Source organism: Mirounga angustirostris, unplaced genomic scaffold (assembly GCF_029215605.1).
Source record: "Mirounga angustirostris isolate CCGP_5_RB_7025 unplaced genomic scaffold, mMirAng1.0.hap1 SCAF_6, whole genome shotgun sequence".
NCBI classification, from domain to species: domain Eukaryota; kingdom Metazoa; phylum Chordata; class Mammalia; order Carnivora; family Phocidae; genus Mirounga; species Mirounga angustirostris.
The window spans coordinates 124,252,716-124,279,679 of record NW_026991714.1 but is presented as its reverse complement, the minus strand read 5'-3'; the positions used below and the strand labels follow the sequence as shown (position 1 = coordinate 124,279,679).

The window sequence follows — 26,964 nt, the reverse complement described above, 5'->3', positions numbered from 1 at the left end:
AAGACCCCCTCCCCCCACCTCCTGAGACTGGCAGAGTTTGTGGCTTTTGCCCTGAAACTGATTGAGCTTGTGAACTTCAAACCCTCCCCGTCTCAGATGCTTACACGTTCAGTTTCATCAGTCCCAGCAATGGGGTTTGAGGACCAAGTTCTTCATAAGCGGTCGTAAGAGTAGTAATGCCCCTTGTTGACTGCATCAGCTGGTGTAATCCTCACAGCCTTCCCTCAACATGGGCACAATGATTCCCATTTTCCACATGAGGAAACAGGCCCAGAAAACACGAGAAGCTCGCCCAAAGTTGCACAGCTGGCAGGGTCCGTAGTCTTCTGTCTCGAAAGCCCACGCTCTTAAGCATGACGCACTCTTGTGCTTCTGACTTCACAGGCTGGGGGATGAGCTCTGGATGTTTACTACCCCCCAAGAAGTGGTATTATTCGATGTAGAATTGCTTCCAAAGCCATTTAGCTGGCAGTACCGTGTGGATTTTTAAAAAGCAGTGTGCTCAGTTCCTCAAAAGGCTAAATGTGGAATTACCCTGCGATCCGGCAATTCCACTCCTAAGTGTATATCCCAACTAATTGGAAACAGATACCTTGTACAGCAGCTTCCTTCACACACTAGCCAAAAAGCAGAAACAACTCGAGTTGTTGGACAAAACGTGGCGTCTACATACAATGGGATCTTTTTCAGCCGTAAGAAGGAAGGAAAGTCTGGCACCTGCTACACACACGGCGGAGCCTTGGAGACATGCTGAGGGAAATCAGCCAGACGTTAAAGGACAAATGCTGTTTGATTCTGCTGATGTGAGGTACAGGATAGTCGACCCCACAGCTGTAGGCAGGAGAGAGGTGGCCTCCAGGTGCCAGCAGCAGGAGGACCCGGGGAGCTCTCCTTCAGTGGGGACGGAGTTTCTGTCTGGGCCGATGAAGAGTTGGAGAGCCAGAGAGTGGTGAGAGTTGCACAACATGGTGCTAATTGATGCCATGAACCGTATACTTAAAGTGGCCCAAATGGCCAATTTTATGTTGTGTATATTTTTACCACAATTGGAAAAAAGAAAGGAAAAGCAGTGGGGCCGTGACAGGACCATCCTGCTTCTGGGGGTGGGGCTGGGTGCAGAGCATTCTCTCCCAGAGTCCCAGCTCCAGGCCGAGGCAGGGATCAGGCCAGATGTACCGCAGCTGGGATCCCGGGTGTTCCTGGGACTTCTTGCTCTCTGCCCACACGCACGTGCGCAGGGCCTGAGCGGGCACCAGAGAGCCTTCTGGGGCCCCCAGCATCGCCACCTGAGGCTCATTCATCCAGCAGTCTCACTGGGTTTTCTCCGTTGTAAGACTCGCCTTCTCCGCATATTAGTCTCTGAAATCGTAGCGTATCTTACAAATGATCTGTATATTTAATATGGTAATATTTCTCTGCACCTCCCAAAGCACGTTAAATCAGTAGTGCATTAACAACCTTAGACTTGAGGAAAGAAATATAACATGTACTATTTATTGAGGGTCTGTCTGGGACAAATGCTTTACTATGTGTGAATACCTTATCTGTGGTGTTTTGTTTACTCCAAGACCGAAGTGAGAAGTAGGTATTGTGCTCTGCTCCAGTTCCGCAAATTTGACAGGGACTGCCTTGAGCCCACAGTGAAGGTTCTAGTGCTGGTCTGGACTCCGTGGGAAGAGTGCAGTGATTGATTAGTAATGTCTGCCATGGGAGTGAAAGGGAAAAAGGGCTCTGTCCTAGGTGGTAGGATTGATTATTTCCATTTTCCACTTACTATTTCTTTCCATTTGTTTATTTACATTTATTATTTGTATTTATTTACATTTATTACTTACATTTACATTTTCCATTCAGGCCCAGGTTCAGAAAATGAAGCCGCTTCCTTTGGTCGTAAAGCTAGGAAATGACAGAGACAGGATTGGAACTTAGGTGTATCTGATTCCCAAGCTATTTATTTATTCATTCTATATTGCCTCAGTAAATACGCCCTGAATAACCACAGTGAGTCAAGTGCTGAAGAATTTACTACCAAGAGGTTTCTGTCTTCTGTGACCCTTAGGGATATTATAAAGCAAATTTAAAGGCAGCAGTGACTAACTTTGGGGAAGTCAAGGAGATCTGCAGAGGTGGTGATGTTGCTGCCATCGGAAAGGGACTAGCTAGGGGTTTGCCATTGGAGAAGATACGGAAAGACATTCTAGGAGGAGGGAACAGCATGTGCAAAGGCAAGATGGCAAGAAAGTAAATGACATATTCAGAGATGTTGTCCAACATAGGACATGGGGGTTGGGTGAGGAACGTGGGGTGGGAAGAGATGACTCTGGAAAGGAACTTTGGAATTGCATTGTGAAGGGCCTTTTGTGCCATGCTAAAGAGTGTGGACTTCGTGTTACAGATAGAAGGGAATCGGGGAAGAATGAAGTGGTAGAAAGCTCCTGGAAAGCCATGGTGACATGTGGAGGCTGGCTGGCATGGGACGAGGCAGGAGGGAGCCTGGCTGGAGACGGTGGCTCTAGACAAAGGCCAGGCAGGGGCTGTGTTGGTCATTGCTCTTGATGATTCCCGTTCAACAGGGCCTTGTTTCCATCTGTGTTTGGTGGTTAGTGGTTGTGAGCTCCTTTTTTGCTGATGTTTGGAATTCTGAGGACCTAAATTAGAGATGCTTCTCTCCAAAGAGCATCTGTGCTTATCTCTGTGGGCACCAGGGCAGGAGTCACCCAAGAGTTAGCATCCAGTGTCCCTGGCTCCTGGAGGTGCCCTTTGTTCCTATTGTGACTCTGGCCTGGGCCTTTCCTCTTCACTAGCAGTATGCAGGGGGAGGGGGGGCAGTAGGCAGACGGTGTGGTGGAGGCTGAGGTCTGCCATATTTAAACCCCTTGAACCCTAGGCATCAGGATGTGTGGTGTTAGATCCTTGTTCTGCCATCAACTTGCAGTGGGATCTCAGATAATTCATTCATCTCTTTGGGCCTCTTTCCTCGCCTGTACCCCAAAGGTTATTTCTAAGGTCCACTATGGTCCATAGGCCATAATGATTGTGAGCGCTCATCACTGCCCTGGGCTCCAATACCCTGCACACTTCTCCACTTTTTTTTTTTTTAAAGATTTTATTTATTTATTTGAGAGAGAGAGAATGAGAGAGAGAGAGCACATGAGAGTGGGGGGGGGGGGGTCAGAGGGAGAAGCAGACTCCCTGCCGAGCAGGGAGCCCGATGCGGGACTCGATCCAGGGACTCCAGGATCATGACCTGAGCCGAAGGCAGTTGCTTAACCAACTGAGCCACCCAAGCGCCCACTTCTCTGCTGCTTTTAGCTTTTGTATTTACTTTGCAGTTAGCTCATCTTTCCTCCATTTGTCCATCCATCCATCCATCCATCCATCCATTCATCCATCCATCTAGCTCTTCATCAACGAATATTTACTATGTGCCAGATCCTGTGCCAAGGTTCCCCAACATCATTCTTCATTTCTCTAATCTGGCATTTTGTTGCCTCTGATTTACTGCGTGCCGGGAAACTAGATTCCGAATTCATTAAGAATTCGGTGTGAAAAGTAAACACGGAATGATGAAGTAGATCATGGTATGCCCACAGGACAGAAGAGCAAGTAGTTAATTAGAGAGTTATGGCACTGTAATTTACTATTTGATGAAAACGCGGGATAAGGAAAACTACCCTGATTTCACGGACGTACATATATGAACCCAAGAACTGGATGGGAATACACAAAAATTAAGTCAGTTACATTTGTGGGATGATGGAGGATTCTTTTCTCTTTGAATTTCCTTTGCTTTCACACTGAGCTCGGTGCATTCCTCATGCCTTTGGGCAGGGCTGGGGTTAGGCTGGTTCACAAGCACTCCCGGGCTACCTGCTGGTAGCCTCAGTGCAGTAGAAGGAGACAGTGAAGCCCACAAGCACATTGCCTGAGAGGAGACTGGGCAGAGGAGGTGTGGTGCAGGTGAAGGAGATTTTGAAGTTTCAGTACGTGCTAAACTCTAGAGTCGGCGGCTCTGGGAAACAGCCTCAGGAGTGCTACTTTGGTCCCCGTTACAGTAATAGGAGCCTTGGTGTGAACACACCGAGTATCTGCCGTTTCAGCTATTTCCAAGTTACACCAAAGATCAACAACACGCGATTATTTATACTTTGGCTAGAGTGTAACCCTGAATCACAGCCCTTTTGGGACCCCACCACTGCGCCTCAGCTGGGCCCGTGACTCTCCACTCCCCACTGAGCTCACAGTCACTTTTGGTGGGAAAAATGGTCCCCAGGTGAAAGTGAAGTCGTCTCAAAACCCCAGCCTTTGGGTGAATGAGCGTGGGAACGGTTGAAATCAGGTGCAGAGTTGGCTCTATATAGAAACAAGGAAAACGTGTGGGTCAACCCAGAATTTACTTTTGAATGTTATATTGACTTTGGAAGTTTTTATTATTCTTTATTATTCTTTTTATGTAAAGAGTCAGAAAGGGACACTTAGATTGGAGGTGCACATGGGGCACCTGGCTGGCTCAGTTGGTGGAGATTGTCACTCTTGATTTGAGGGTTGAGCTCCACTTTGGCCGTAGAGATTACTTATAAATAATAAAAAAAAAAACCTTAAAAAAGATTTGAGGTGCAGTTTTGCTGCCATTTATGGGGGGGACGAAGGGGGAATTGGCATTATGACAATCCTGACCTGTCAAGGTCTCCACATTCACAGTGACCTCAGTCTCTGGCGCATTTTCTCTAAAAGAGCTACAGGACTGAAAGAAGAAGCCACTCATAATTAGCTTTCAGCTCATGGCTCATTACCAGACCACACTCCTGCAGTGCACTACAAAACAAGTATTTTAAAATAAAGTCTGTATTGACATTTTGAATAACAGAATCACATTACCTTGCACTTTTTATGTTAAAAATATTAATCTGCTTAACGTAAACATTTTAAATATAGCACAATTTTTGTATTCCTGTTATTTACAAAAAGTCTTTTTTTTTTTTTTTAAAGATTTTATTTATTTATTTCACAGAGAGAGACACAGCGAGAGAAGGAACACAAGCAGGGGGAGTGGCAGAGGGAGAAGCAGGCATCCTGCCGAGCGGGAAGCCCGATGCAGGGCTCAATCCCAGGACCCTGGGATCCTGACCTGAGCTGAGGGCAGACGCTTAACTGACTGAGCCGCCCAGGGGCCCCAAAAAGTCTTTTTAATTTTTTAAACACACTGTAGCTTCAAAACAATTAGAGCATCTGAGCTTCCTCTACCTCTAGCAGCCTGGCACTGTTCAATGGGGAAAGGAAGGTATCGCTGCCTGTCCCATTAGCCAGGATGGATGCTATCAGCAGATCAGGACAGAAAAAAATTAAACACACATCGAGGTTGAACTGGCCTTCTCTTCCATGCTGCATTATTCCCTTGATGCCCATTTTAGGTTATTTGTGCTTGTCTTTCTGCCCCCCCTCCAGATCGTAGGCTCTTGCTTGAGTCATAAAGTGAGCCCCAGAGAGGTGACGCGGCTGCTCAAGGTCAGGGGGCAGGGAGGAGCTGCGCTGGGGCCAGACTTGCCCAGCCGCCTGGAAAGACTGTGCAGTCATCAGCTGGGCTATTCTGGGGAATTCCTGCTCAGAGTTGCAGCTGCTTTCATCAGACCCAACACACCTCGGGGGAGCTGCTTCCTCTCCATTGCCCAGAAACAGGTGGAAAAGGGCAGCACATCCGTTGGTCACTTAATAAACGCGCCCATTCTCATTCTCATCACACAGCCTTATATTTGCAAAATAGTGTTGCTATAAATGAACTGCCCGCCCCGAGGCTCTGATTTTTCTCTTTGCTGGACCGGGGAGCTCTGGCCCCTGCATTCCCCCAAACCTGACTCCACTGTAAGTCAGGGAGGTGTTGAGTGGGGCTGTGCGGTGTTGCGGGGTTGGGGGGGGTGGTGTGGTGGTGAGGGAGCAGGCCTGGCCTGATGCTGCCGGCGAGCGTGAGCTGATACAAGGCAGCTCTGAACATCCTGCGTGCGCTTCCTCTGTGACCTAAAGCCTACTTCTAGGCACCTGTTCCAGAGAAATGCTCACACCGTTGGAAACAACCAGAATGTCTGGCAATAGGGAAATTGTTCAGTAAGCTGTGAGATATCCATTCTTTGGGATGCTATGAAGCACTTTGACAAAATGCGGTGGATCCCTTATTGCTGACCTGGAAAGATCTCCAAGACGTGCCACTTAGTGACAAGAAGCTGCTCGGTAATGATGTGCAGGAGGGGGATACACTTTGTGAAGAAGAACCCTAGGTGTTGGGGGATGGGCATTAAGGAGGGCACGTGATGGAATGATGACTGATGAATCACAGACCTGTACCTCTGAAACCAGTAATACATTATATGTTAATTAATTGAATTAAACTAATTTTTTAAAAAAGCCCTAGCTGTAACTATGGGAGAGACCAGAAGGCTACAAGCCTGGGTGTGGTGACTGTGTGACCACAGGTCCTTCTGTGGTTGGTAGGGACACTGGGGGCAGCCTTTCTTCGTAATGTGGATGTATTGTAATTTCTTTCATTCTTTTGGAAACAAGGCTGTGATCAATACCCCTGCACAGATGTATCTGCGATAAACTTCCAGAAACAGAATCGCTAGGTCAAAAGGCCACTGCACGGGTGATGTGATAGATACCACAAAACTCCCTGCCGTCGGAGTTATAGGAATGGGCCTTTTTGAAAAATATTAAGGTGACATTCGCTTAATATAAAATTAACCATTTTAATGTGTATAATTCAGTGGCACTTAGTACCTAGTTCCCCACATCGTGTGAGGCAGAGACTTTTGTTGGCAGGATTTGGAAGTGGTTTACAATGAGAGTGCATCCATGTGCTCCTTGTTTAATTAAAAATGAAAAGAAAAATAAAAGAGTGTGGGCTTCAGAGTCAGACCGCCCTGGGTCTGGGGCCCGGGGCTGCCTTCACTAGTTGCGTGACCCCAGGGAAATGGCTTCGTCCCCGTGAGGCTCGATTCCCACTGTTGGGGACGGAGAAGAAAGCTTACACCGTGGGGCTGCAGGGCCGTGGGAAAGCAGCTGGTTCATCCCAGCAGGAAATGGGGGCTCCTCCCCCCCATGCACTCTGGAGGCAATGCACTGATTGGCCCTGGCCTCAACAGCTCTGGTTCAAATCCCACCTCCCCCCTTTCTCTGTGCAATCTTGGGCAAGTGCTCAACCCTTTTGAGCCTCTTTCAACATGTGCCATGGGGAGAGCGGGCTGTGGGGAGGACTGAGAAGATGACTCATAAAGGGGCGCCTGGGTGGCTCAGTCGTTAAGCGTCTGCCTTCGGCTCAGGTCATGATCCCAGGGTCCTGGGATCAAGTCCCGCATCGGGCTCCCTGCTCTGCGGGAAGCCTGCTTCTCCCTCTTCCACTCCCCCTGCTTGTGCTCTCTTTCTGTCAAATAAATGAAATCTTTAAAAGAAAGAGAGAGAGAGAACACATAGGAAGTGTTGGAACAGCGCCGGCTGCGCCGTAGAGACTCACGTCACGGGGGCTGGTAGGATTTCTGCCTGCCCCTGGCTGAGGGCCCGGCAAGCTCAGTGCCTAGTGGGCGAAGGACCCCATTACGGAAGACTGCTGCCCTCTGCTCTCTGATGCAGGGCCATCGGGGCCAACCCTCTGTACTGCGACTGCCGCCTCCGCTGGCTGTCTGGCTGGGTGAAGACCGGCTATAAGGAACCGGGCATTGCCCGCTGTGCGGGGCCCCCGGACATGGAGGGCAAGCTGCTCCTCACCACGCCTGCCAAGAAGTTTGAATGCCAAGGTGAGCCCAGGAGCATGAGCACGGCGGCTGGGGGCGGGGGTGGTAGGTACAGGGTTGCGTCCCCACCACCTGCTGCTGGGGGCCCACGGGACCCACCTAATCCTGGCAGGGCCTTCCAGGGGCCTCTGTGTCCCCGTGGTGACTGGCTGAGTGGGGGGTCAGGTGGCAGGAATGAAGCACCTGCTGCTTGTTAGCATGCTCCCTTCTGGTCCTGGCGTACAGCGAATGAGAAAAGCCAGGCAGAACATCTCGGGCGGTGAGAGCCTTAATCCCTCCCTGGGGTTACGTAAGGAAAATAAAAATAGCAGCAGTGTTTCTGGAAGCTCCCAGCCTCTCAGCAGCAGGAGTGCTCGGGCCTCCCTTTGGTAGGACTCGTGCGCCGCAATGAGCTTCCACCCTGAGCCCCTGGACCCAGCGGCCACTCTCCTGACATTTGCTGAAACACGGGGCCTGAGCATGATTGGGACTTGGACATGTTTGCTCTGAAGCTGCCTCACGCGGGGCGTCTGTAAATACTCCTTCAGAGGTTGATTGATTGACTGATGGCCCAGGAGCCCCGCTGAGCCAGGGGAGGTGGCTGAGGGCTGCCCCAGGGCCGGCTGGGGGCCCAGCCCCTGCCCTCTGCAAGCTCACAGACCTCCACCGGAAGTGAAACTGACAGCCAGAGGTTAATGGCCACCTGGCATGAAGGAGGCTGTCAATGGGGTAACCGTTCAGGGGGGCCTGACCTGTGGCTCGGCTGTTGGGAGCAGAACATTGGCTCAGTATTTAATGGTTAGTAGATGGTATTGGTAAATTAATTTTTTTGTTGTTGAAATATAACATGCATAACAGCAAGGTACACAGATCATAAGTAGAGGGGGTCCCTGAATTTTCACAGACTGAACACACCAGGGAACTAGCACCCAGATGAAGAAACGGAATCCCAGCGGTACCCGGGAAATCCGCTCATGCTTCCTTCCAGTTATTACTGAAAAGTGTGTCTCTTAATGCTCACACCTCTTCAGCAGGACCGATATCTCTCCATTTCTAGAAGGAGGCCTGAGTGGAAACCTGAGTTTACCGGCTGGGTTTTCTATTTATTCTCATGAGGTCCTCATGCCCCTCCCAGCCCACCTCCAGGTTCGGGGAAGAGGACCCGTGAGTCCTGGAGGGGCCGGAGGAGGTCTTGCCTATGGTGACGGGAAAGGGTCCTTCCCCGTTCAGCCTCGGGGAGAAACAACTTGAAGGCAAATGGACTTTTCCCACCTAAGCACGGGCCCTCCCAGAGCCGTGTCCCCTCCCTGCCGAGGTGGCCGGCTATGGTCTCCTGCTCATTGTGACGGGGCTGGGTGGGGAGCCAGAGCCGCCTTCAGTCATAGTGATTGTGTCGCCCTCACACCGGGGACTTTGCCCGGACCACCTCGTGGGGGCTCCGTGGGTGTCCAGCGCCCGCCCATTAAGTGCTTCTTAATTAGCTTATTTAGTCCTTATGGCCCCCGAGGCAGGTGCTGTGATTAACCTCACTTTATAGAGGCCGGTCCGGAGGCTGGGGAGGTGGGCTGAGAAAGGAGAGCGTGAACGTGACCGAGAGGAAAAACAGGGAGGGCGCAAACCGCCTTGGGGAGAGGACTTCCACCACTCTCCCTGAGGACTGTCCTGCCCTCCTCGGCCCTGACACCTGCCCCCTGTCTCAGGTCCCCCCGCCCTGGCTGTCCAGGCCAAGTGTGATCCCTGCTTGTCCAGCCCGTGCCAGAACCAGGGCACCTGCCATAATGACCCCCTTGAGGTGTACAGGTGTGCCTGCTCCAGCAGCTACAAGGTGAGTGGAGGCTGGGCCCCGCGGGGGGCTGTCTTGTTCACCCCTGTGCCCGCGGTGCACAGGGCAGGCGCATGAGGCAATGTTTACTCAGTGACCCAGCATGTGAATGAGCGAATGCAGGAGAGGCAGCTCCCGGGCCAGGGAGGCATGCTGCCGAGGGGGCTGGCTGTCTCTGTTGGCTCACACCAATCCCTGGGTCTCTCTGAGGTCCTCACTCACTTTGCCCCCCAGGGCCGAAACTGCGAGGTGTCCCTGGACAGCTGTTCCAGCGGCCCCTGTGGCCACGGCGGGACCTGCCGCTCGCAGGAGGGCGAGAATGCCGGGTTCATGTGAGTTGCCTGGAGGGGCCGGACCCTGGTGGGCGGGGTGCTGATGGTCCGGCAGCCAAGCCTCGTGCCTCCCTCCTCCCAGTGGGATGGCCCTGGCCTCCCTGTGTTGGAGGACGAGGTGGGGCTGCGCTGGGGAGGGGCAGGCACTCCCTAGAGACCCTCCATGCCTACGCAGGCTGGGCCCCTATAGCCCCGAGAGTTGGGTCCTGCCGAGTCTCACAGCAGCCCGCGGGGCTGGGGCTTGGAGCTGTGCTACCCGGTCCTGCCCCAGGCCTCTCCCTGCCCATGCCGGGGGCCAGAGGGTCTTCTGATGGCCCTGGCAGTCCATGGCCAAGGGCCTATGCGGTGGCAGTGTTAAGGGGCAGTTCGGGGGTGTTTTACACCCCCTTAATCTCCACTAACCCCCAAGGCCTCCGCCTGGAAGTCAAAATCAGCTTGCTGTGCCCATGCTCCCTGAAGGCAGGGCCCCTAGCCAGCTCCTTGGTGGGGAGGTGGGAGCAAGTACCAGGTGTGCCATCTGGGGCCCCCCCCATGGTCTCTGGGTCACACTGGTCACACCTGGGCAGCCGTTGTGCACCCCACCTTGGACTCCGTGAAGGGCCAGCCCTCCTGACTCCTGTCTGACCTTCCCACGTAAGCCCCCCCCATTGATTTCCCCCAGGACCCCTTGGTGAGCCCCCCACCTTCCCAGAGCTCTCCTGGACCCAGTTTTTCAAAGGAATATGTAGTATTTAATTGCTGAAAATAAACTGCCAGCCGAACAAATCCGCTCTTCGGAAAATGATGTTGAGTCTACTTGGCAGGAACAGCCAAACCTGTCTCTGCAAACCCAGATTGCCAGATGTAAAAAATAAAACACTAAACAGCCTCTCACAGGCCGTCACCTTGGAAACAGCGTCCTTCAAACAGGCTCCGTCCGTCAGTCCTCCTCTGGGCTTTGGCGGCAGCTCCCTCCAGGCCCCTCCTCTGCTAGACTCCTGGGGTGCGGGTGGTTCTGTGGAGCCTGGGGGGCTGAGAGGACCCCTCAGAAACGTCTGCTAGGCGGAGGGCAGGTGCAGCTGGGGCAGCCCCCTCCCCGCTGGAGGATGGGCCCTGAAACTGTGCTTCATACCTTTTTGTTCACATCCCCCCACCAAACAGGTGTTTTAAACCAAATCCCCTCTCACACATTCTTAGAGTGACAGCTAGCATTTTTCAGTGTAAGTTGAACTTTTTATTGCAAAGGAGGTAATTTCCAGGATATTGTAAATATTAATATTTAAAAATAAAACCACTTTTTAGCTCACTTTTATCATTTTCCAGTGGAATCTGAATAGCACAGCAATTTGATACCATTTTTTAAAACCACACCAACAAGCTCCTGTTTAATAGCTTCAACATTTTACCTCCTTTTTTCCTCCTCGAACTAGTATTTCCATTTTACTTCTCACCCCCACCTCCATTTCTCTTCCAATGTCTATGTCCTGTTGCTAGAGTATGCTCTTGAGCCCACTGCCATACTTGTCTGCCACCAACGTGGGCATGTAAGTTTATAGATATTTATTTGTCACCATAACCTCTGATGAAGTTTCTTTTGCGGAGGTGTTATTACAATTGTCAATAATATACAACTGATCAGAACATAACTCTAGCACCAAATTTTATTGATAATTATTATACATGAAAGTAAAATGTTACTGAACTCTTAATGAGCTAGGTGGAGCTCTTTGTGCTTTTCTTCTAACTGGTTCCTGTGTTCCGGGGTGAATAGGACAGAATGAGAGAAGGCTCAGCAGCCAATATGTTCCTTTTTTAAAAATATGTATACAGCTAGAAACGCTGAGAAAGTTTGTGCACATAAGTCATGGGGATTAGAAGTTTTATTGTAGCACGTCACTCAATTATTTGAAACCCTTTCGAGTTTATATGCCAAAAACCCCAGATTGATCTGTCCTCAAAAGTTATTTTTAATGCTTGATCAGCTGACCATCCCGTGAGCTCGCCCTTCAGTGATTTTTAATGCACAGAACTGGAACCTCTTGCAAAAGCGTTTGTCCAGTCACTTTGGAAACCTCGACCTTCCTAATTGTCCCTCTATTTGGTGCCCGAGGGTTTTGGGCTCCAGGCACGTCCCAGCTCACAGTCAGGTTGGGAGGTGTGTGTGCGCGTTTCTGAAGCTCTTGGGTAGGTGTGTTCAGGGAAGCGTTTGTGCAGAGCTTAAAGATCTGGAAATTAATTTCTCAGACCTCTCTGACCCACCTATCATTTGGAAGACCCCAGTGCCCCCTGGGGAAGGGTGTATGTTGGCTGGAAGACCATGGCTTTCCAGGACCCTCCACGAGCCGGCTCCTGTTTCCCCCCCAGCCCTGTTCTAGCCCCATCCCTGATGTATGAGCTAAGTGTCCTCGGCCTCTGTCCACCCTCCCCAGCCTCTGTGCGGCACCATCCCGGTACTCCCCAACTCTTGTCTGGTTGCCTGTCTCCTCATTGTCTCCCCAACTAGACTGTGAGTGAGCCCCCAGAGTGCAGGGCTGTCTGATGTACTCTAACCCCGGCACCTAACAAGGGCCTGGCCCGGAGAAGGGACCAGAGCTCTGGGATGATGGTAGTCACCGGTGGGCACGGGCTTCCACCGGTGCCTCAGGAAGGCCACTGCCCTGGCCCGGGCCCACCTGCCCTGCTCTCCTCACCTGCCCCCCCCACCAAGGTGCTCCTGTCCCACCGGCTATGAAGGACCAACCTGTGAGGTGAATACGGACGACTGCGTGGAGCACCCCTGTGCCAACGGGGGTGTCTGTGTGGACGGCGTGGGCAACTATAGCTGCCGGTGTCCCCTGCAGTACACGGGTAAGTGTGGTGGGGTCTCATGCCCTGAGCCCCGTTCCCGGGGATGGAAGGGCCGAGGCCCTCCCTCAGTGTCTGCAGGAGGTTTCTGCTGGGCCAGCTGCCTGGCAGAGCCTGGGGGAAGTTCTCTCCTTCTTCCTCCTCCTTTCCCCAGGAAGGGCCTGTGAGCAGCTGGTGGACTTCTGCTCCCCGGATTTGAACCCATGTCAGCACGAGGCCCAGTGTGTGGGGACTCCAGACGGGCCCAGGTCAGTGTTGCCCGTTTTCAGGTCCAGACAAGGGCATGGGCCTTGAAGTCCCCTCCCCTCTGCTGTCCCCATTCTATTTCCTTACTTGTCAAGTGGGTTTGGTCTTGGCTACACACGGTTCTTGCAAGTCAGTGCGGGGACAGGGTGGTGGTGGGCGCAGCTTTGGGCAGCCATACCTGGGTTTACAGCCGGACCCTGACTGGATGCCTTGACCACTCTGAGCCAGTCTTCTCTGCAAAGCGGGCGCCCCTGTAGCTTCCTCCTGGGGTGGCCGTGAGGGTCAGATGAGCAAATGCATGGAAAGCGCTTTGCTCCAAGTCTGACATCTGATAAGTGCTCCATGAAGGGCTCTTATCTTTCCAGATCCACAATTTCTCCTCCCCAATTACAAAATGCACAAAACTCTGAAAACCAAAAGCCCGTTTGATAGCAAAATCTGGTCTGAGCTGAACGTATTTGGTAATAAGACCTGACGCCCACTATTATGAAGCTACTTACGGTCACTATTCTTGCCGTGTAGTGTGAACATACGGACATCTTGCTACAGAAATGTGAACAAGTTTAATTAAGGGGCTGCCCCAGAGCCCACTGATGTGTTACATAATGCTTTAGGCATTGTATAACCTTTCCAAAATGCCAAAATTTCAGAATTGCAAAACCTATCTGGTGGTTTTGCCCAGGAGGTTTGGATAAGAGGTCATTGACTGTTGTCGCCGTCTTTGTTACTGGCCTATATGGAAGTGCACTGTCACCTGAAGACTACATGAAAGTCATGGGCTTTTAAAATGTTTCCATTGCAGCTTTGTAAACATAGTCCCGGTTCTGGGACCCCTGTTCCACTGCTCAGGACAGCACAGGTGGTCAGGGTTGAGGCCTGTGGCTGAGGGACCCAACCCCAGCCACTCAGGCCAGGGTGGGGAGTGGAGCCTCTCAGAGCCCACCGTCCAGCAGGAGCTGCCCAAGGACAATGGCAAGAAGCAAGAGGAGGGGTTACTGAGGTCCAGTTGGAGACTGCGGGGTGCATGGGAGCCTCCATCCAAAGGCGGCAAAGATGCTGCACTTGTGGGTGAGCTGCTGGGGTGGCACGGTAGACCAAGGGGCAGTGGCAAATGAAGGGGTATGCCCGCTGCTTGGAGGGGCTGGACCTCAGGTGGTGGAATAAAGCAGGACTGCCCCGCATCCCTCCCCTCTTGGAGGGAAGATGGAACTAACTCAGCTGTGCCTGAACTCAGCAGGTATTCAGTACATTCACTGAATGAGTGAGGGAGGGGAGGAGTGAATGTAAATGTGGGCGGAGGCTTAGCTACTGCAACATTGTTCCAATTGCAGCTCTAGCCCCAGCAGTGGATTATGATCCCTAGGCTGTGTCAAGATTAACAGTAAAAATTAAAATAGAGGGGCACCTGCCTGGCTCAGTGTCTGACTCTTGGTTTTGGCTCAGGTCGTAATCTCGGGATCTTGAGATCGAACCCCATGTCAGGCTCGGCGCTCAGTGTGGAGTCTGCTTGTCCCTCTCCCTATGCTCTTCCCCCTGCTCGCATGCTCTCTCTCATGAATAATAAAATCTTAAAACAAGACCTAAAAAAGAGAAAGTATCCGAGTATCATGTCATTTTATGTAGTAAGGAGTATTGTGGCATGAAATTGGCTTTAGGTGTGTGTGTGTGTCCATGTACATACACGTATATATTCTTATTGGGTAGAAAAGTATTCCTTACAGCTTGAAAAACTGGGAATGAATAAAAACATCCAGGCAGGAGTAGAGCACCTGCCTGACAGGTTGTGTGATTGAGCTTGGAGTTTGCAGTTTAGTTTGGAAGAGTTTCCAACAGGGATCCCTTGATGACAGCCGGGAGGGCTTCCTGGAGGAGGTGTGGTATTGGCCAGGTTGAACTGAGGCAGGTAGAGAGAAGGGGATGTTTCAGAATCAATAGGTGTGAAGGTAGGGAAGGGCTGGTGGATTGGGGGTTGTTGACAGTGGAGACCTGTCTGACCACAGGGTGGGCCTGATGTGGGGGGAGCAGGACAGGGAGCATCTTGCAAGGCTGTGACTGAAAAGTAGGTGGAGTGTGCTCCTTATTTGATAGGCAAATAGTTGATCTCCAGGTAACCAGTGCGGCACAGTGAGAGCTGGCAGGCTGGGGGCTGGCCTGGTGTCCCTGAGCGGGGGCACTAGCTTTCCGGGGGGGAAGGCCAGGAGGCTGGTCTGGTGGAGTTGGGGAGGCTGGAGAAGAGAGCTAGTTGAGCCCTACGATTCAGGGCCTTGTTCTGGAGAGCAGCTGGGCAGGTCGAGAAGGGCTGAAGTTTGGCCTTGGATGTGCTGTCAGTGGTCATGGTGGGTCCTCCATGACAAGATCCCCTTCTCATGCCACTGGATGTCCAACCTCCCAGCCCAGAACCTGCCCCCACACAGAGGCCCACACAGAGCTCCCTTCCTGTACCAGAAAAGGGTCCCAGGACGGGCTGGGGGGCAGCTTTCTCTCCGGGGCTCTGTTTGACCTCCTGATTGTCCCATAGATGCACGGGCCTTGGGGTTCTCTGTCCACACATGGCCCCCGACCCCACAGGCTCCTGACTGAGTGAGGGACTGACCGCCCCCCACCCCTGGTCGCCTCCCAGGTGTGAGTGTGCACCAGGTTACGCAGGTGACAACTGCAGTGAGAACCAGGATGACTGCAGGGACCACCGCTGCCGGCACGGGGCCCAGTGTGTGGACGAAGTCAACAGCTACTCTTGCCTCTGTGCGGAGGGCTACAGGTGAGTGGCCCCGGGGCTGGCAGGAGCCCCCAAGCATAGCTGAAGGGAGGGAGTAAGGGTCCTCGTCTGGAAGTTGGATCCTGGGGTTCTAACCGTGGCTGTGCCATCCCCAGCTGTGTGGCCTTGGGGAAAGTCCCCTAATCACTCAGACCATAAGCACGGGGTTCCTAAACTGTTTGGTGGAGGGAGTGGGAGGTGGGTACAGATTACTGCCCAGTGCCCACCACATACCTGCCCAGTGCACCTTTCTGAAGACACTTCCTGGCATAAAGGTCACTTATCTTCATAGCTGGACTTCTCTGAAAGGTTGGGATTGGGGGGGTACTTGCCCTCCTTCTGGACACCCACGTCCCAGGCTCTGCTTGGGTCTTTTTTTTTTTTTTAACTGTTTTATTGAGCTATAATTCACATGCCCTATAATTTACCCAGTTTCAGTATATAATTCAGTGGCTTGTAGTATACTACCAGAATTGTGCATCTATTAACCATAATCAACATTTTCATTACTCCAGACAGAAACTCCATACCTCTTATCTGTCACCCCCCACCCCAGTCTCAGCTCCAGGCAACCAATAATCTAGTACTTGTGTCTATAGAGTTGCTTATCCTGGATATTTCCTCTAAATGGAATCACACAATCTGTGGTCCTTTGTGACTGGCTTCTTTCACTTGGTATCCTGTTTGGGGGCTTCATCCATGTGGCAGCATGCATTAGAACTTCATTCCTTTTTGTGGCTGAGTAATATTCCATTGTACGGACAGACCACACGCTGAGAGCGTTTGAGTTGTTTCTGCTCTCGGCTGCTGTGAACACTGGTGCTGTGGGTGTAGTGTGGGTCAGAACTCCCTGCTGGTAGTCCTGTCCCCTCTTTTATTTCTTTAGTCATTTGCGTCTTCACTCTTTTGCTTGTGTCTGTTTTTTTCCTGTAAGATGGGCAATAGTAAAATTTGCTAGCAGACTTGACTGCCATGAGCCATGAGTGCTTCTCCAACTTTGATCTGCACACGATCTTGTTAAGAAGCAGATTCAGGTTTTCCATCTCTGACAAATGCCCAGGGGATAGCGATGATGCTGTTCCAGGGACCACACCGGTTTCTCACCTTGTTTGCGGTATCCTTCCGGCTCCTAGTTCTCTCGGGAAAAGTGTTCTTTAGGAGCATCTTCTGTTGCTTTAAGGATCCACTTCCCCAAGATGTCCAGCGAATTTCTCTCTAGCACTGTGGGAGAGAAAGCTGTCGCCTTGCCCCTTTGCCCGGCCTTCTCTGACCTGTATCTCCTCCCCTCTCAGCGGGCAGTTCTGTGAGTCTCCTCCCGCCCCCAGAAGCCCCTGCGAGGGGACTGAGTGCCAGAACGGGGCCAACTGCGTGGACCAGGGCAGTGGGCCTGTGTGCCAGTGCCTCCCAGGCTTCGGCGGCCCCGAGTGCGAGAAGCTGCTCAGTGTCAACTTTGTGGATCGGGACACCTACCTGCAGTTCACCGACCTGCAGAACTGGCCCCGGGCCAACATCACGCTGCAGGTGCGCGCCCAGGGTGCCCGGTCGCAGAGGGGAGTCGGGCAGGTCAGAGCAGTGGGGTGGGGGGGCATCCCTGCCCCGGAGAACTGGGAGGAGCCTGTGTAATCAAAACTCTTTGGATATGGGTCCAGCAGATGTGGGAAGGTTATTGGGTCACAAAAGCAATCTCCGATCAGGGAAGGGGGTGGGGGAGTGGTCTCAGGCAGCTGGATCCTCTCCTGCCACCCTCACGGGCTCCTCAGCGCCAGCCTTCAGCGCTGCACACTCCACGTGGCTGGGACACGGCCGGAGCTGGCCCCAGGCTTCAGCTCCGGCCTTGTATCTTTAGCCTCCTGGCCCTGGGGCCCTTATTTTGCTGTTTCCTGTCTTGAATTTCATCTCCGAACATCAGTTTGTGGAGGGCAAAAAGCACATCCCGCTTGAAGGGCACTGTTTGCCAAACAGTTTTTGGGGAGGCAGAGGAGGGGAGGGTGCACATCACATTAAGATGATAAAAGTCTGTGTGTCCTCTTTGGCGAGCTCACTCTTCCTCCTGCATTCCCCACCCCAGCAGTCATGTCTCTTTCTCCTTTGCTCACAGAGCTCCTCAGCCTCCCCGCGTGCTTACTATGCCTCCCCTATTTCATCACCTTTCCCAAATCCTGCCCACGTGCACGGTCTACACTGAGAGAATGCAGCTAGCCTAACTGCTCAACAACATAAAATTCCCCCAAACCCTCTCAGCCACGGCCTCAGGCCCCTCCTTAGGGGAAGTCTGCCCCACTGCCCACCCCCCTTTGTCGCAGGCTCTGCCCTGTCAGCTGGTAGGACAGCAATCAACGGCCGCAGGGCAGATCTCTGATTGGCCTGCCTTCAGCCACATGCCCATCCCTGGCCTGGCCACAGAGTCCAGCGAGAGGGGGGATATGATGGGCCCAGCCTGGGCCCTGTGCCAGCCCTATGAGACCAGGGAGTCAGGCTCTTCACCAGAAGAAATGGGGGAAGAGGGACAAGACAGGCTCAGGGTTCCTACAGCATCGGCGAGAGATCTCCCTCCCCAGGTAACTCCAGCTTTTGCTTGCACAGCTCCAGAGGCAGGCACTACCTCTTGAGTGGCTCCTTCCAGGCTGGGGTGGTCGTGGCTGTTAGCCTTCCTTACACTTGTCCTCTTGGTGGTTCCCAGAGGCCCACAGAACAGGCTACCCCACAGCCATCAGACTTTCCTCTCTGGGCAGGTAGCCCTAAGGTCTCTTACTTGCCCCTCCAGCACCCAGTTTCCAGGCCTCAGCTGGTCCATCTGCCTTCTCTCTGCAGCCCTGGCCAGCCTGGCAGTGGATGGCATTTGAGCCCAGGGGCTATTGGCCTCTGTCAGCATCCCCTGGAGGAGGTGTCCCCTGGGCAGGCTGGGTAGTCAGGGGAGGACCGCTCTGCACACAGCATTCCTCTTCCAAATGTGGGTCCTCCATCTGCCCCACCTACCCGTGCCACTGCTGTGTGGGCTGGGGTAGACAGACTGCCCTCGCCCCTCAGGTCTCCACGGCAGAGGACAACGGGATCTTGCTGTACAATGGGGACAATGACCACATCGCAGTGGAGCTGTACCAGGGTCATGTGCGTGTCAGCTACGACCCAGGCAGCTACCCCAGCTCTGCCATCTACAGGTAAGGCTCCATCATGCCCCCCCACCCTCCCTCAGGGTCTCCCGGGCCAAGAGCAGGTGGTTATCGGGACCACCAGGACCTGGGCTGCCTGAGTGGGAAGGGCATTTGAACCATCTAGTGTGGCCCTAGCTTGGGGCTGAGGCCGAGGCCTGAGCAGTGGGCCCAGCCTTCCCTATCCCACCTCCTCCTCACTGGGGGCTCCTTCGTGGGAAGGGAGTGATGGTAAGTTGGAAACCCCTGCCCCAAACTGCTCAGCTTTCCCCAGGGTGTCCTGAGAAGGGAAGCAGGAGGGACCAGGCCCTAGGCCACAGGGTCTACACACCCTCCTCCCTTAGAGATGTTATTCCTTGGGAAACAGCAGCTGTACCAGTGGCCTTTCTGGGGAAGGGCCCAGGCAGAGATGGGCCGAACTGAAGCCCATTCCCTGCGGTGGGGGCACCCCATCTTCTTCCAGTGCTGAGACGATCAACGATGGGCAGTTCCATACTGTTGAGCTGGTCACCTTTGACCAGATGGTGAATCTCTCCATCGATGGAGGCAGTCCCATGACCATGGACAATTTTGGCAAACACTACACGCTAAACAGCGAGGCCCCCCTCTACGTGGGAGGTAAGGACCTGGCCCAAGGAGAGGCTGTGGCTGGCTCACGTGATGGGGACAGCCATTCCAGGTGGGGCTTCTGTTGCTCTCTGGCCTAAGGCTTGCCAGGAGGGCTGGTGCCCAGGCCACTGGACTGGGGGGGTATCCCAAGCCACTGGTGGATTGTCCTTCCCAGCCTGGAGCCCAGGCTGACCAAGAACGATGGGTACCTGGGTTCAGTCTGAGGCCTGTCCTTGAGGGGACCCTGGACCTTTCCCAGCTGTCTTCCAAAGTGGGTACCTTTCCTCTTGGCTTTGGGCCAGGAGGGGCTTGTCAAGTGTTGAGGGTCCATTCCCAGTCTTGGAGCCCTGTGAGGCTCAGAGCTGCTGCAGGAGGCCCAGGCTCAGAGTCCATGCATCAGCTGAGGACCTCCCAGGTAGCTTTCTGTGCTTTGCAGGCAAACATTTCCAGGTCCAGACAAGTCCGGTTTCTGCAACGGTGGGGCTTTCTCAGTGCTGCAGAGGGCCCTGGCGAGACTTTGGGCAGCTGTGAAGGAGAGAACCCTGGGTTCTAATCCCAGCTCTGCGGTTTATTAGTCGTACAATTTCGGGCAAGTCACTGAGTACCAGATGGGGTTTAGCCTCTCCAACCTCGGAGGGTTGCTGTGATGACCACAAAAGCAGGTGACAAAGCTCTAGGCTCTGGTTCTTTGTTGCTTTTGGAGTAAGGAGGTAAGAGCTGGTGTCCCACAGGGTAGGAAGGAGCCTTGGATGACGGCAGCCAGACCTTAGGCACCCAGGGCTTTCTTTGTCAGCTGGCTACAGCTAGGCCTGGCACCCCCGGGCTCTGGTCATAGAGGGGGCAGCTTTTCTATTTCTTCCGGGAAAGGAATCTGGACCCTCCAATGTGGCAAAGGACCTTGGCCCAGGGTTGCAGAAACAGAAGGGCCAATGGTGGGAGGGAACACTGTGCAGATGCCCAGTGGACCTCAGTGGTGCCAGGCACGGTCTGAGCCTGACTCGGCCCAGCTCTGCCCCCTCCTGCCCACCCCAGGGATGCCAGTGGATGTGAACTCAGCCGCCTTCCGCCTGTGGCAGATCCTCAACGGCACCAGCTTCCATGGTTGCATCCGAAACCTATACATCAACAACGAGCTGCAGGACTTCACCAAGACTCGGATGAAGCCGGGCGTGGTGCCAGGCTGTGAGCCCTGCCGAAAGCTCTACTGCCTCCATGGCATCTGCCAGCCCAGGGCCGCTCCGGGGCCCGTGTGCCATTGTGAGGCCGGCTGGGGGGGCCTGCACTGCGACCAGCCAGCAGACGGCCCCTGCCATGGCCACAAGTGAGCCTGGGCTGGGTTCAGGGAGCCCTCACCCCCTGCCCCACCTGTGGGTTCCCTTTCCTTCCCTTCCCTGCAAGCTCCTATCGCCAGGGTGAGGGCTGCTGCATGTACTATATTTTTAACCCCCCAGACTGGAACATGTGGCTCAACACAGGGTTTTATTTTTTTCTAATTTTCAGTTTGTATTAATAGGAAGGCATCCCCAGGGACACAGAATCTCACTTTGCTCCCCTTTGCTCTTGGGCACAGAATAACATCCCATGACGCCAAGGCTGGGGTTGTGGGGTACCCTAGGACTGGACTGGCTCCAGCCTATTCTCACAGCACCTTTTCTCTGTCCCCTCTAGGTGTGTCCATGGAAAATGTGTGCCCCTCGACGCTCTTTCCTACAGCTGCCAGTGCCAGGATGGGTACTCAGGGGCTCTGTGCAACCAGGCTGGGGCACCTGCAGACCCCTGTGGGGGCCTGCAGTGCCTGCATGGCCACTGCCAGGCCTTGGCCACCAAGGGGGCACACTGTGTGTGTGACCCTGGCTTTTCGGGCGAGCTGTGTGAGCAAGGTCAGGGGCCCCCCTCCTGACATGCCCTCTCCACAACTTGCAGTAGTGACTTGACTTTTCCTCCTCCCAACCTGGCAACCCCTCTGCGCCCCCTCCCTTCTCCTGCACCGCTATGGGGCTGGGCTTTGAGCCCCATCACCAGATAAATGGCGCAGCTTGCCCTAAGCCCCCCGTACACGGGGAAGTGCCCCTTCTGGCTGGGGTCTCTCCTTACAGAAGGGACTGCCCAGGGTAACAGCTCCTGCCCGAACCCCCACATCTTGGCCCCATTACCTTGTGCCCCTGGGAGCAGCAGGAAGTCTGAGGGTTGGGAACTGGAACTCTTTCCCAGGCCCTCCCTGGCCCCTGTGACCAAGATGCTTCTGCAGGCATAGAGACTGCTGAGGCTGGGCAGAGGGAAGGGGAGAAGTCCAGAACTCAAGCACCTTCAGGGTCCCCAAGGCCCCCCTGCTCCTGGCACAAATTCCTTCTCTATTGTTCTTGCCTTCCCAGCCTCCAGCCTCCAGCCTCCAGCCTCCTCTTGCACGGAGCCCACTTACCTGGCAGCCCAATCTGTCCTGGAGGCTCCTGGCAGCTGGAAAGTTCTTCCTTCCTACTCACTGGACTGTGGGCCCAGGAGGAAGCTCGTGCATGTGCATGTCTGGTGGGGACGGAGGTGGAGTCTGAGCGCTAGAGGCCCTGGTGCTTGGAGCTGCTTCTCCTCCTCCTCCTCCTGCCTTGCCCCCTGGGCCAGCGTGGCCCCCCGGGGTGTGCCCTGAGGCTTTCTCTTGGTGTCTGTCCTATCCAGAGTCCGAGTGCCGGGGCTCCCCTGTCCGGGACTTTCACCAGGTCCAGAGGGGCTATGCCATCTGCCAGACCACGCGCCCGCTGTCGTGGGTGGAGTGCCGGGGCTCATGTCCAGGGCAGGGCTGCTGCCAGGGCCTGCGGCTGAAGCGGAGGAAGTTCACCTTTGAGTGCAGCGACGGGACCTCTTTTGCGGAGGAGGTGGAGAAGCCCACCAAGTGTGGCTGCGGCGTCTGCGCCTAGCGCCTGGCTGGACGGGGAGGGGGCACGGCTGCGGCGGAGCTCGGCGGCCGGCAGCAGGGATGGGGGTGCGGGCCAGCGGCGCCGACCTCCTGGAGCGCGGGGGCGGGGGCGGGGCCCGGTCTGCAGGCCGCCCTCTCCGGAAGTGCCTTGCACAAAGAGGCGCTTAATAAATATTTGTTGAATGAATGTGTGCTTGAGGTCAGGCCAAGAAGTGCAGAATGGTGACACCTCCTGCTTGCCTACTACTTGGGTCTGAAAAAGGGACTGGCCCCTTCCCCAGCCAGCTTTCCCCTCTCACCTGTGGCCCATGCTGGCCTCAGAAGCTCCCTGCCCCCTGCCCCCTGCCCCCTGCAGATAACCTTGAAGGCTCCCCTGGGGCAGCCGGCCTGGCGCTCTGCTCCGCTTGCTGCTGCAGCATGTGCTAGCAGTAGGCCAGGCTGCAGAGGGGAAGGGCCCTCCTGCTGGCCAGGAAGGGACTGACCCGTGCCCCCTGGGCTGAGGAGAACTGCAGCTACTGCTCCATGGGTAATGAGGCTGGGGATGGGGTTGGATCTTAGGACCAGAACTCTGAATCCTGAAGTTATGGGTTGACCATTGTAGCTTCAAGGATGGGGCTCTCAGGTGGAGGAAACGCCCACTGGGTCTGTTTGGGGTGGCGAGCCCACCAGAGAAGATGGTGGGGAGGGGGGAGGTTGGTTCTTGGTTCTAGCTGAATAACCACCACATCCAGACACTGACCACCAAAAGGGTATTGGTCTTGGGCGATCTCAGCCCCAAGATGCTGGCAAGCCACTGGCAGGGGGACAGGGTCAAGGGGGTTTGGGCGAGGCTGCTTAGCCAGGGAGGGGTCTCCTCCCGTGGACACTGGGTTCAGATCCCCTCGCAGTGTAGACCAGTAGGGAGCAGTGGTCCAGGCACCAGGAAACCTCTGCTGCCTCCGTCACCCTGGGCCAACTTCCTCCCCACAGGCCTCAGTCTCCTCAGCTATCAAATGGTGAGGTGGTTTGACTGAACATAGGTAGAAGCAGTGTAGACCCTCCCACTGTGGCTCCAGAAGGGAGGCTGGAGGAGCTAGATCCATTTTCATTAATCACATCAACAAATATTTACGTGCCGAACGGCTGCTGGTACTGGGCTGCTCTCATGGACAGATACGAACTAATTGTAGAGCATCATAGGAGTAACCAACATGCTTGGGATGAGATGAGCCGAGGGCTCCAACCACAGACGGTGGCCCAGGCTAGAGCTGCTCATCCTAGACATTTGCAAGGAAGGACTCTGTGTTGAGTCACTCACTATGTGGCCACGTGACTACACATCCTTCTTTTCCATGCAGAATGAAAACACAAAAAGCTTATCTTTGAGCATAAGTGGCAAACTGGCTAGAAGATAGGTCACACTCTCCTACCCAGATGTCTCCCCAAGACAGTGTGCCCCAGAGGACCCCAGTGGGCAAGGGGAGTGAGCATATCCCTTTCCTGGCCCCTTCCATCTACAACCAGAAGACAGGGTTGGGGGAGCAGCCTGTGGTGTGGCTGAGGTGGTCTTGGGCCCGTATCCTCAGCCACCATGGGCGGTGCGGGGAGGGAGCTCTGGACACTGAGCAGTAGAGGGCTGGAGCCCCTTGCAACTGAGGAAGCCTGGCATGTTCCACTACACTGGGACTCCGGCCAGTGAGTTTGAGTCCTGGAAGCTCTGTAATGCGAAGGGGATCCTGCCCTGCCCAACTGCAGAGGTGTTTTCATGGCTGGATCTACTCTTCACCAGGGACTGGGCTCTACTATAGTTCTGAGCAAGGCTGCAGTGCCCCTCCCCTCCACGGACAGCAGCTGGGGCCTTGAGAGGCTTCTCCTAGGGCTGCACAGCCTCCCTCTGTGGGACCGTGGAGAGCAGCTCTAGCACAAGGCAGGTGCTGATCTATGGAGGCAAGCTCAAGCGTAGCTGGCTCACTCCTCGCACGGAACACAGGTGTTCTGGGACCACCGGCCCCGAGACACTTCTCTTCCTTTGGCCATCGCCGTCCCCCACTGCCCTGGAGTAGATGAGGCTCCCTGGGCTTGAGGGGCACCAACCGGCAGCAGCCTCTTCACCGGCAGATGGGTGACGGCTGCCAGGAGTCCTGCACTCCCAGTGCTGTGGGGTTGGGAGGGCAGAATACAGGGGTCTGTTCACAGGGAGTGTCCTGTGAGCTGGCCACAGCCCCCACCCACCCCTCCACAACACCCCACAACCCAGCCTGGCCCCACGCTCACTCGCTTTCAAGCTGGAAGACTGGGATCCACCCCAAGAGTGGGGGCAGCAAGGGGCTGTGTGTCCCAGGATCAACATTCCCTCAACCACCGACCTGGAAGTTGCTAAGGAGCTGGATCACCGCTCATCTTGCCTGTTCACACTGAGGCCCAGGAGAAGGCTCTGGCAAAATCATCTGATAAGTCACCTCCATACCTGTCACCCCTTCAGTAAAGACCTTCATTCACTTTGATGTCACCACTGGCTCTCTCCATTAAACACGCGCTGAAGAGACACAAGCAGGGCAAGTCCTGGGGTTGCTGCCATCACCACTGGCCACAGTAGCCCCAGCTCCCCGTGAAGGTGTCAGAAAAGGCCAGACTCGTCTCCTTTTTTGCCTGCTATTAGCCTAACCGCGAAAGTATCTCTTTATACAGAATACTTAACAGATTCTAATATATATTTGTATTTCATTTTGTTATAGTATTTTTATATGTTAAAGTCAATATCCGGTGTCTCGTTTTGCTTTTCAGATGTGGGGTGGTTGTGACATTTTGTTTAGGGGTTTCTGTAGTCTTGTCTGGATCACTCTTTTAGAGAGACTGGTTTAGAACAGGCCCGTGAGGGAGCCACACCTGTCCTTTCCCTAGAATTGTTCTAGAATGTGTTGGATATTGTCTTTTGTCTTCCATGTGAACATGACATTGATTCACTCAGGTTCTGCCTTGTCGATCTCTTTTTCTGCACCAAGGACGAGCCCGGGGCTGCTGACATAGCTGCTTCCCAGGGTTTGGGGGTTTCTGAGCTGCCCACACACACTGGCCACAATCCAGGGACGGCTCTCAGATGCAGCACATGTAGGACACCCGCCCTTGGAACTCTCTGGTCTTCCTGAAGTGGCAGAGGAGGTGGGTTCCTCCTGAAGGAGGAAGGGGAGGTCTAGGGGATGGCTTGGTCATCGCTCCCTGGGGATGTCAGGGCAGGCAGACCCTGGCATGGCACAGCACATGTGGAGATGTGGGGAGGCTGCTCAGCCTCATTTCCCTTCAAGTGTCTCAGTCACACCCAAATTTTGTGTTTGTGAACAGAGCCACATCCACATTTAAGCTGGCTCTGAAGGTTTCATTTAATCAGGGCAACAGATGAGAAAGCAACGTGGAAAGGTGCCCGTGCTTCATCCTGAGGGACAGAGAGCAGCTGAACCAGGTCCTGTAAGGTTAACCTATCACCATGAACCAGTGGTTCACAGGGATCAGTGGAGAAAGATGGCAAACATACTTCTACAGTAGTTCCGCTATGATTTCAGACTGCAGAATCGCTCTTAGGAGTTTTGTAGGATGCATGACCTGAGCATCTAGGTAAGGCCCAGCCCTGGCAGTCAGGCTGGGCAAGGCCACTACCACCAAGGGGGCCCAGCTGGCCCTCTGATGCCACGACTACAGAATGATTTCCCACTAGATCATAATGATGGTTGCCCAAGTCATACCTTAACAGCACGTGGTCACCCTGCAAGTGGGCAGTGATGGTAACTGCAGTGCCTGCAAAGCAATTAGGGATTTGGGAGGAAAAGTAATGAACTGGGTATAGGAGAGAAAATGGGGTAAAACAGGGTTGTAAGCTCAAGTGTCTGGACAGTAGGTTACCTAAGTAAGTCAAGTGGGCACATGCCCTCCTGGCCCACAATTTGTATCACCACTTTTGATAAAGCAGCAGGTAAGAGACCTATTTCCCTACTATTAAAGAAAATAGGGACAAATGGTAGCTGACAAGGACTATGGTGACCTTAAAGGCACATTTTCCAATCTACTGAGTTCCAGCTGATTCTCACCATGCACCAACTTTATCAGATCCTCACTGTCACTTTTTAAAAGAGAAGCCAGAAACCAAATTTTATGTCAACACTCATAGTATATGTGTATAATTTTTTAAACACTAGGCTAAATAAAACACATCTGTGAGCCACCAGTTTACAACCTCTGAGTTAAAGTGAAGTAAGTAGCAAATTTAACAGTTCAAAGGAAATCCCCAGCCAAGGAAATGGACATAGCCGGGCTTGGCTGGGGAGTGGAAGCAACAGAAAGAACGACCAGGCTTCCAACTAGAGTTGCCAAGTTTTCCTGAGATCGGTGCTAACGCATCTCTATCATCCTGATGCCCGTGCTGTCAAGAGTTAATTTTCGAGATGGCCCCTCACTCCAAGCCCGTCAGTCTGCACCTCTTAGATATATTCTAGTTATTCTACCAATAGGATCAATATGGGAGGAAAAGAAGTCTCTTTTAACAATGAAAAGTCCTAATGTGGAACAAGATGATTCTCCGAATCCCGATTAAGAGAG

At 53.7% G+C, this 26,964-nt stretch overlaps 1 protein-coding gene across 1 annotated transcript in view; it reads left to right on the top strand.

Annotated features, from left to right (window-relative positions):
* The window catches only part of SLIT1 (slit guidance ligand 1), a 164,302-nt gene extending 141,903 nt beyond the window's left edge, over positions 1 to 22,399 (top strand). Inside the window, exons 26-37 of the mRNA XM_045878537.2 lie at positions 7,618 to 7,781; positions 9,458 to 9,582; positions 9,814 to 9,911; positions 12,598 to 12,741; positions 12,893 to 12,982; positions 15,601 to 15,738; positions 17,028 to 17,256; positions 18,763 to 18,893; positions 19,348 to 19,502; positions 20,526 to 20,814; positions 21,162 to 21,373; positions 22,161 to 22,399. Coding sequence (XP_045734493.1) covers positions 7,618 to 7,781; positions 9,458 to 9,582; positions 9,814 to 9,911; positions 12,598 to 12,741; positions 12,893 to 12,982; positions 15,601 to 15,738; positions 17,028 to 17,256; positions 18,763 to 18,893; positions 19,348 to 19,502; positions 20,526 to 20,814; positions 21,162 to 21,373; positions 22,161 to 22,399 — 2,014 coding nt within the window. The remainder of the gene's footprint in view (positions 1 to 7,617; positions 7,782 to 9,457; positions 9,583 to 9,813; positions 9,912 to 12,597; positions 12,742 to 12,892; positions 12,983 to 15,600; positions 15,739 to 17,027; positions 17,257 to 18,762; positions 18,894 to 19,347; positions 19,503 to 20,525; positions 20,815 to 21,161; positions 21,374 to 22,160) is intronic.
* Positions 22,400 to 26,964: the final 4,565 nt, after the last annotated feature.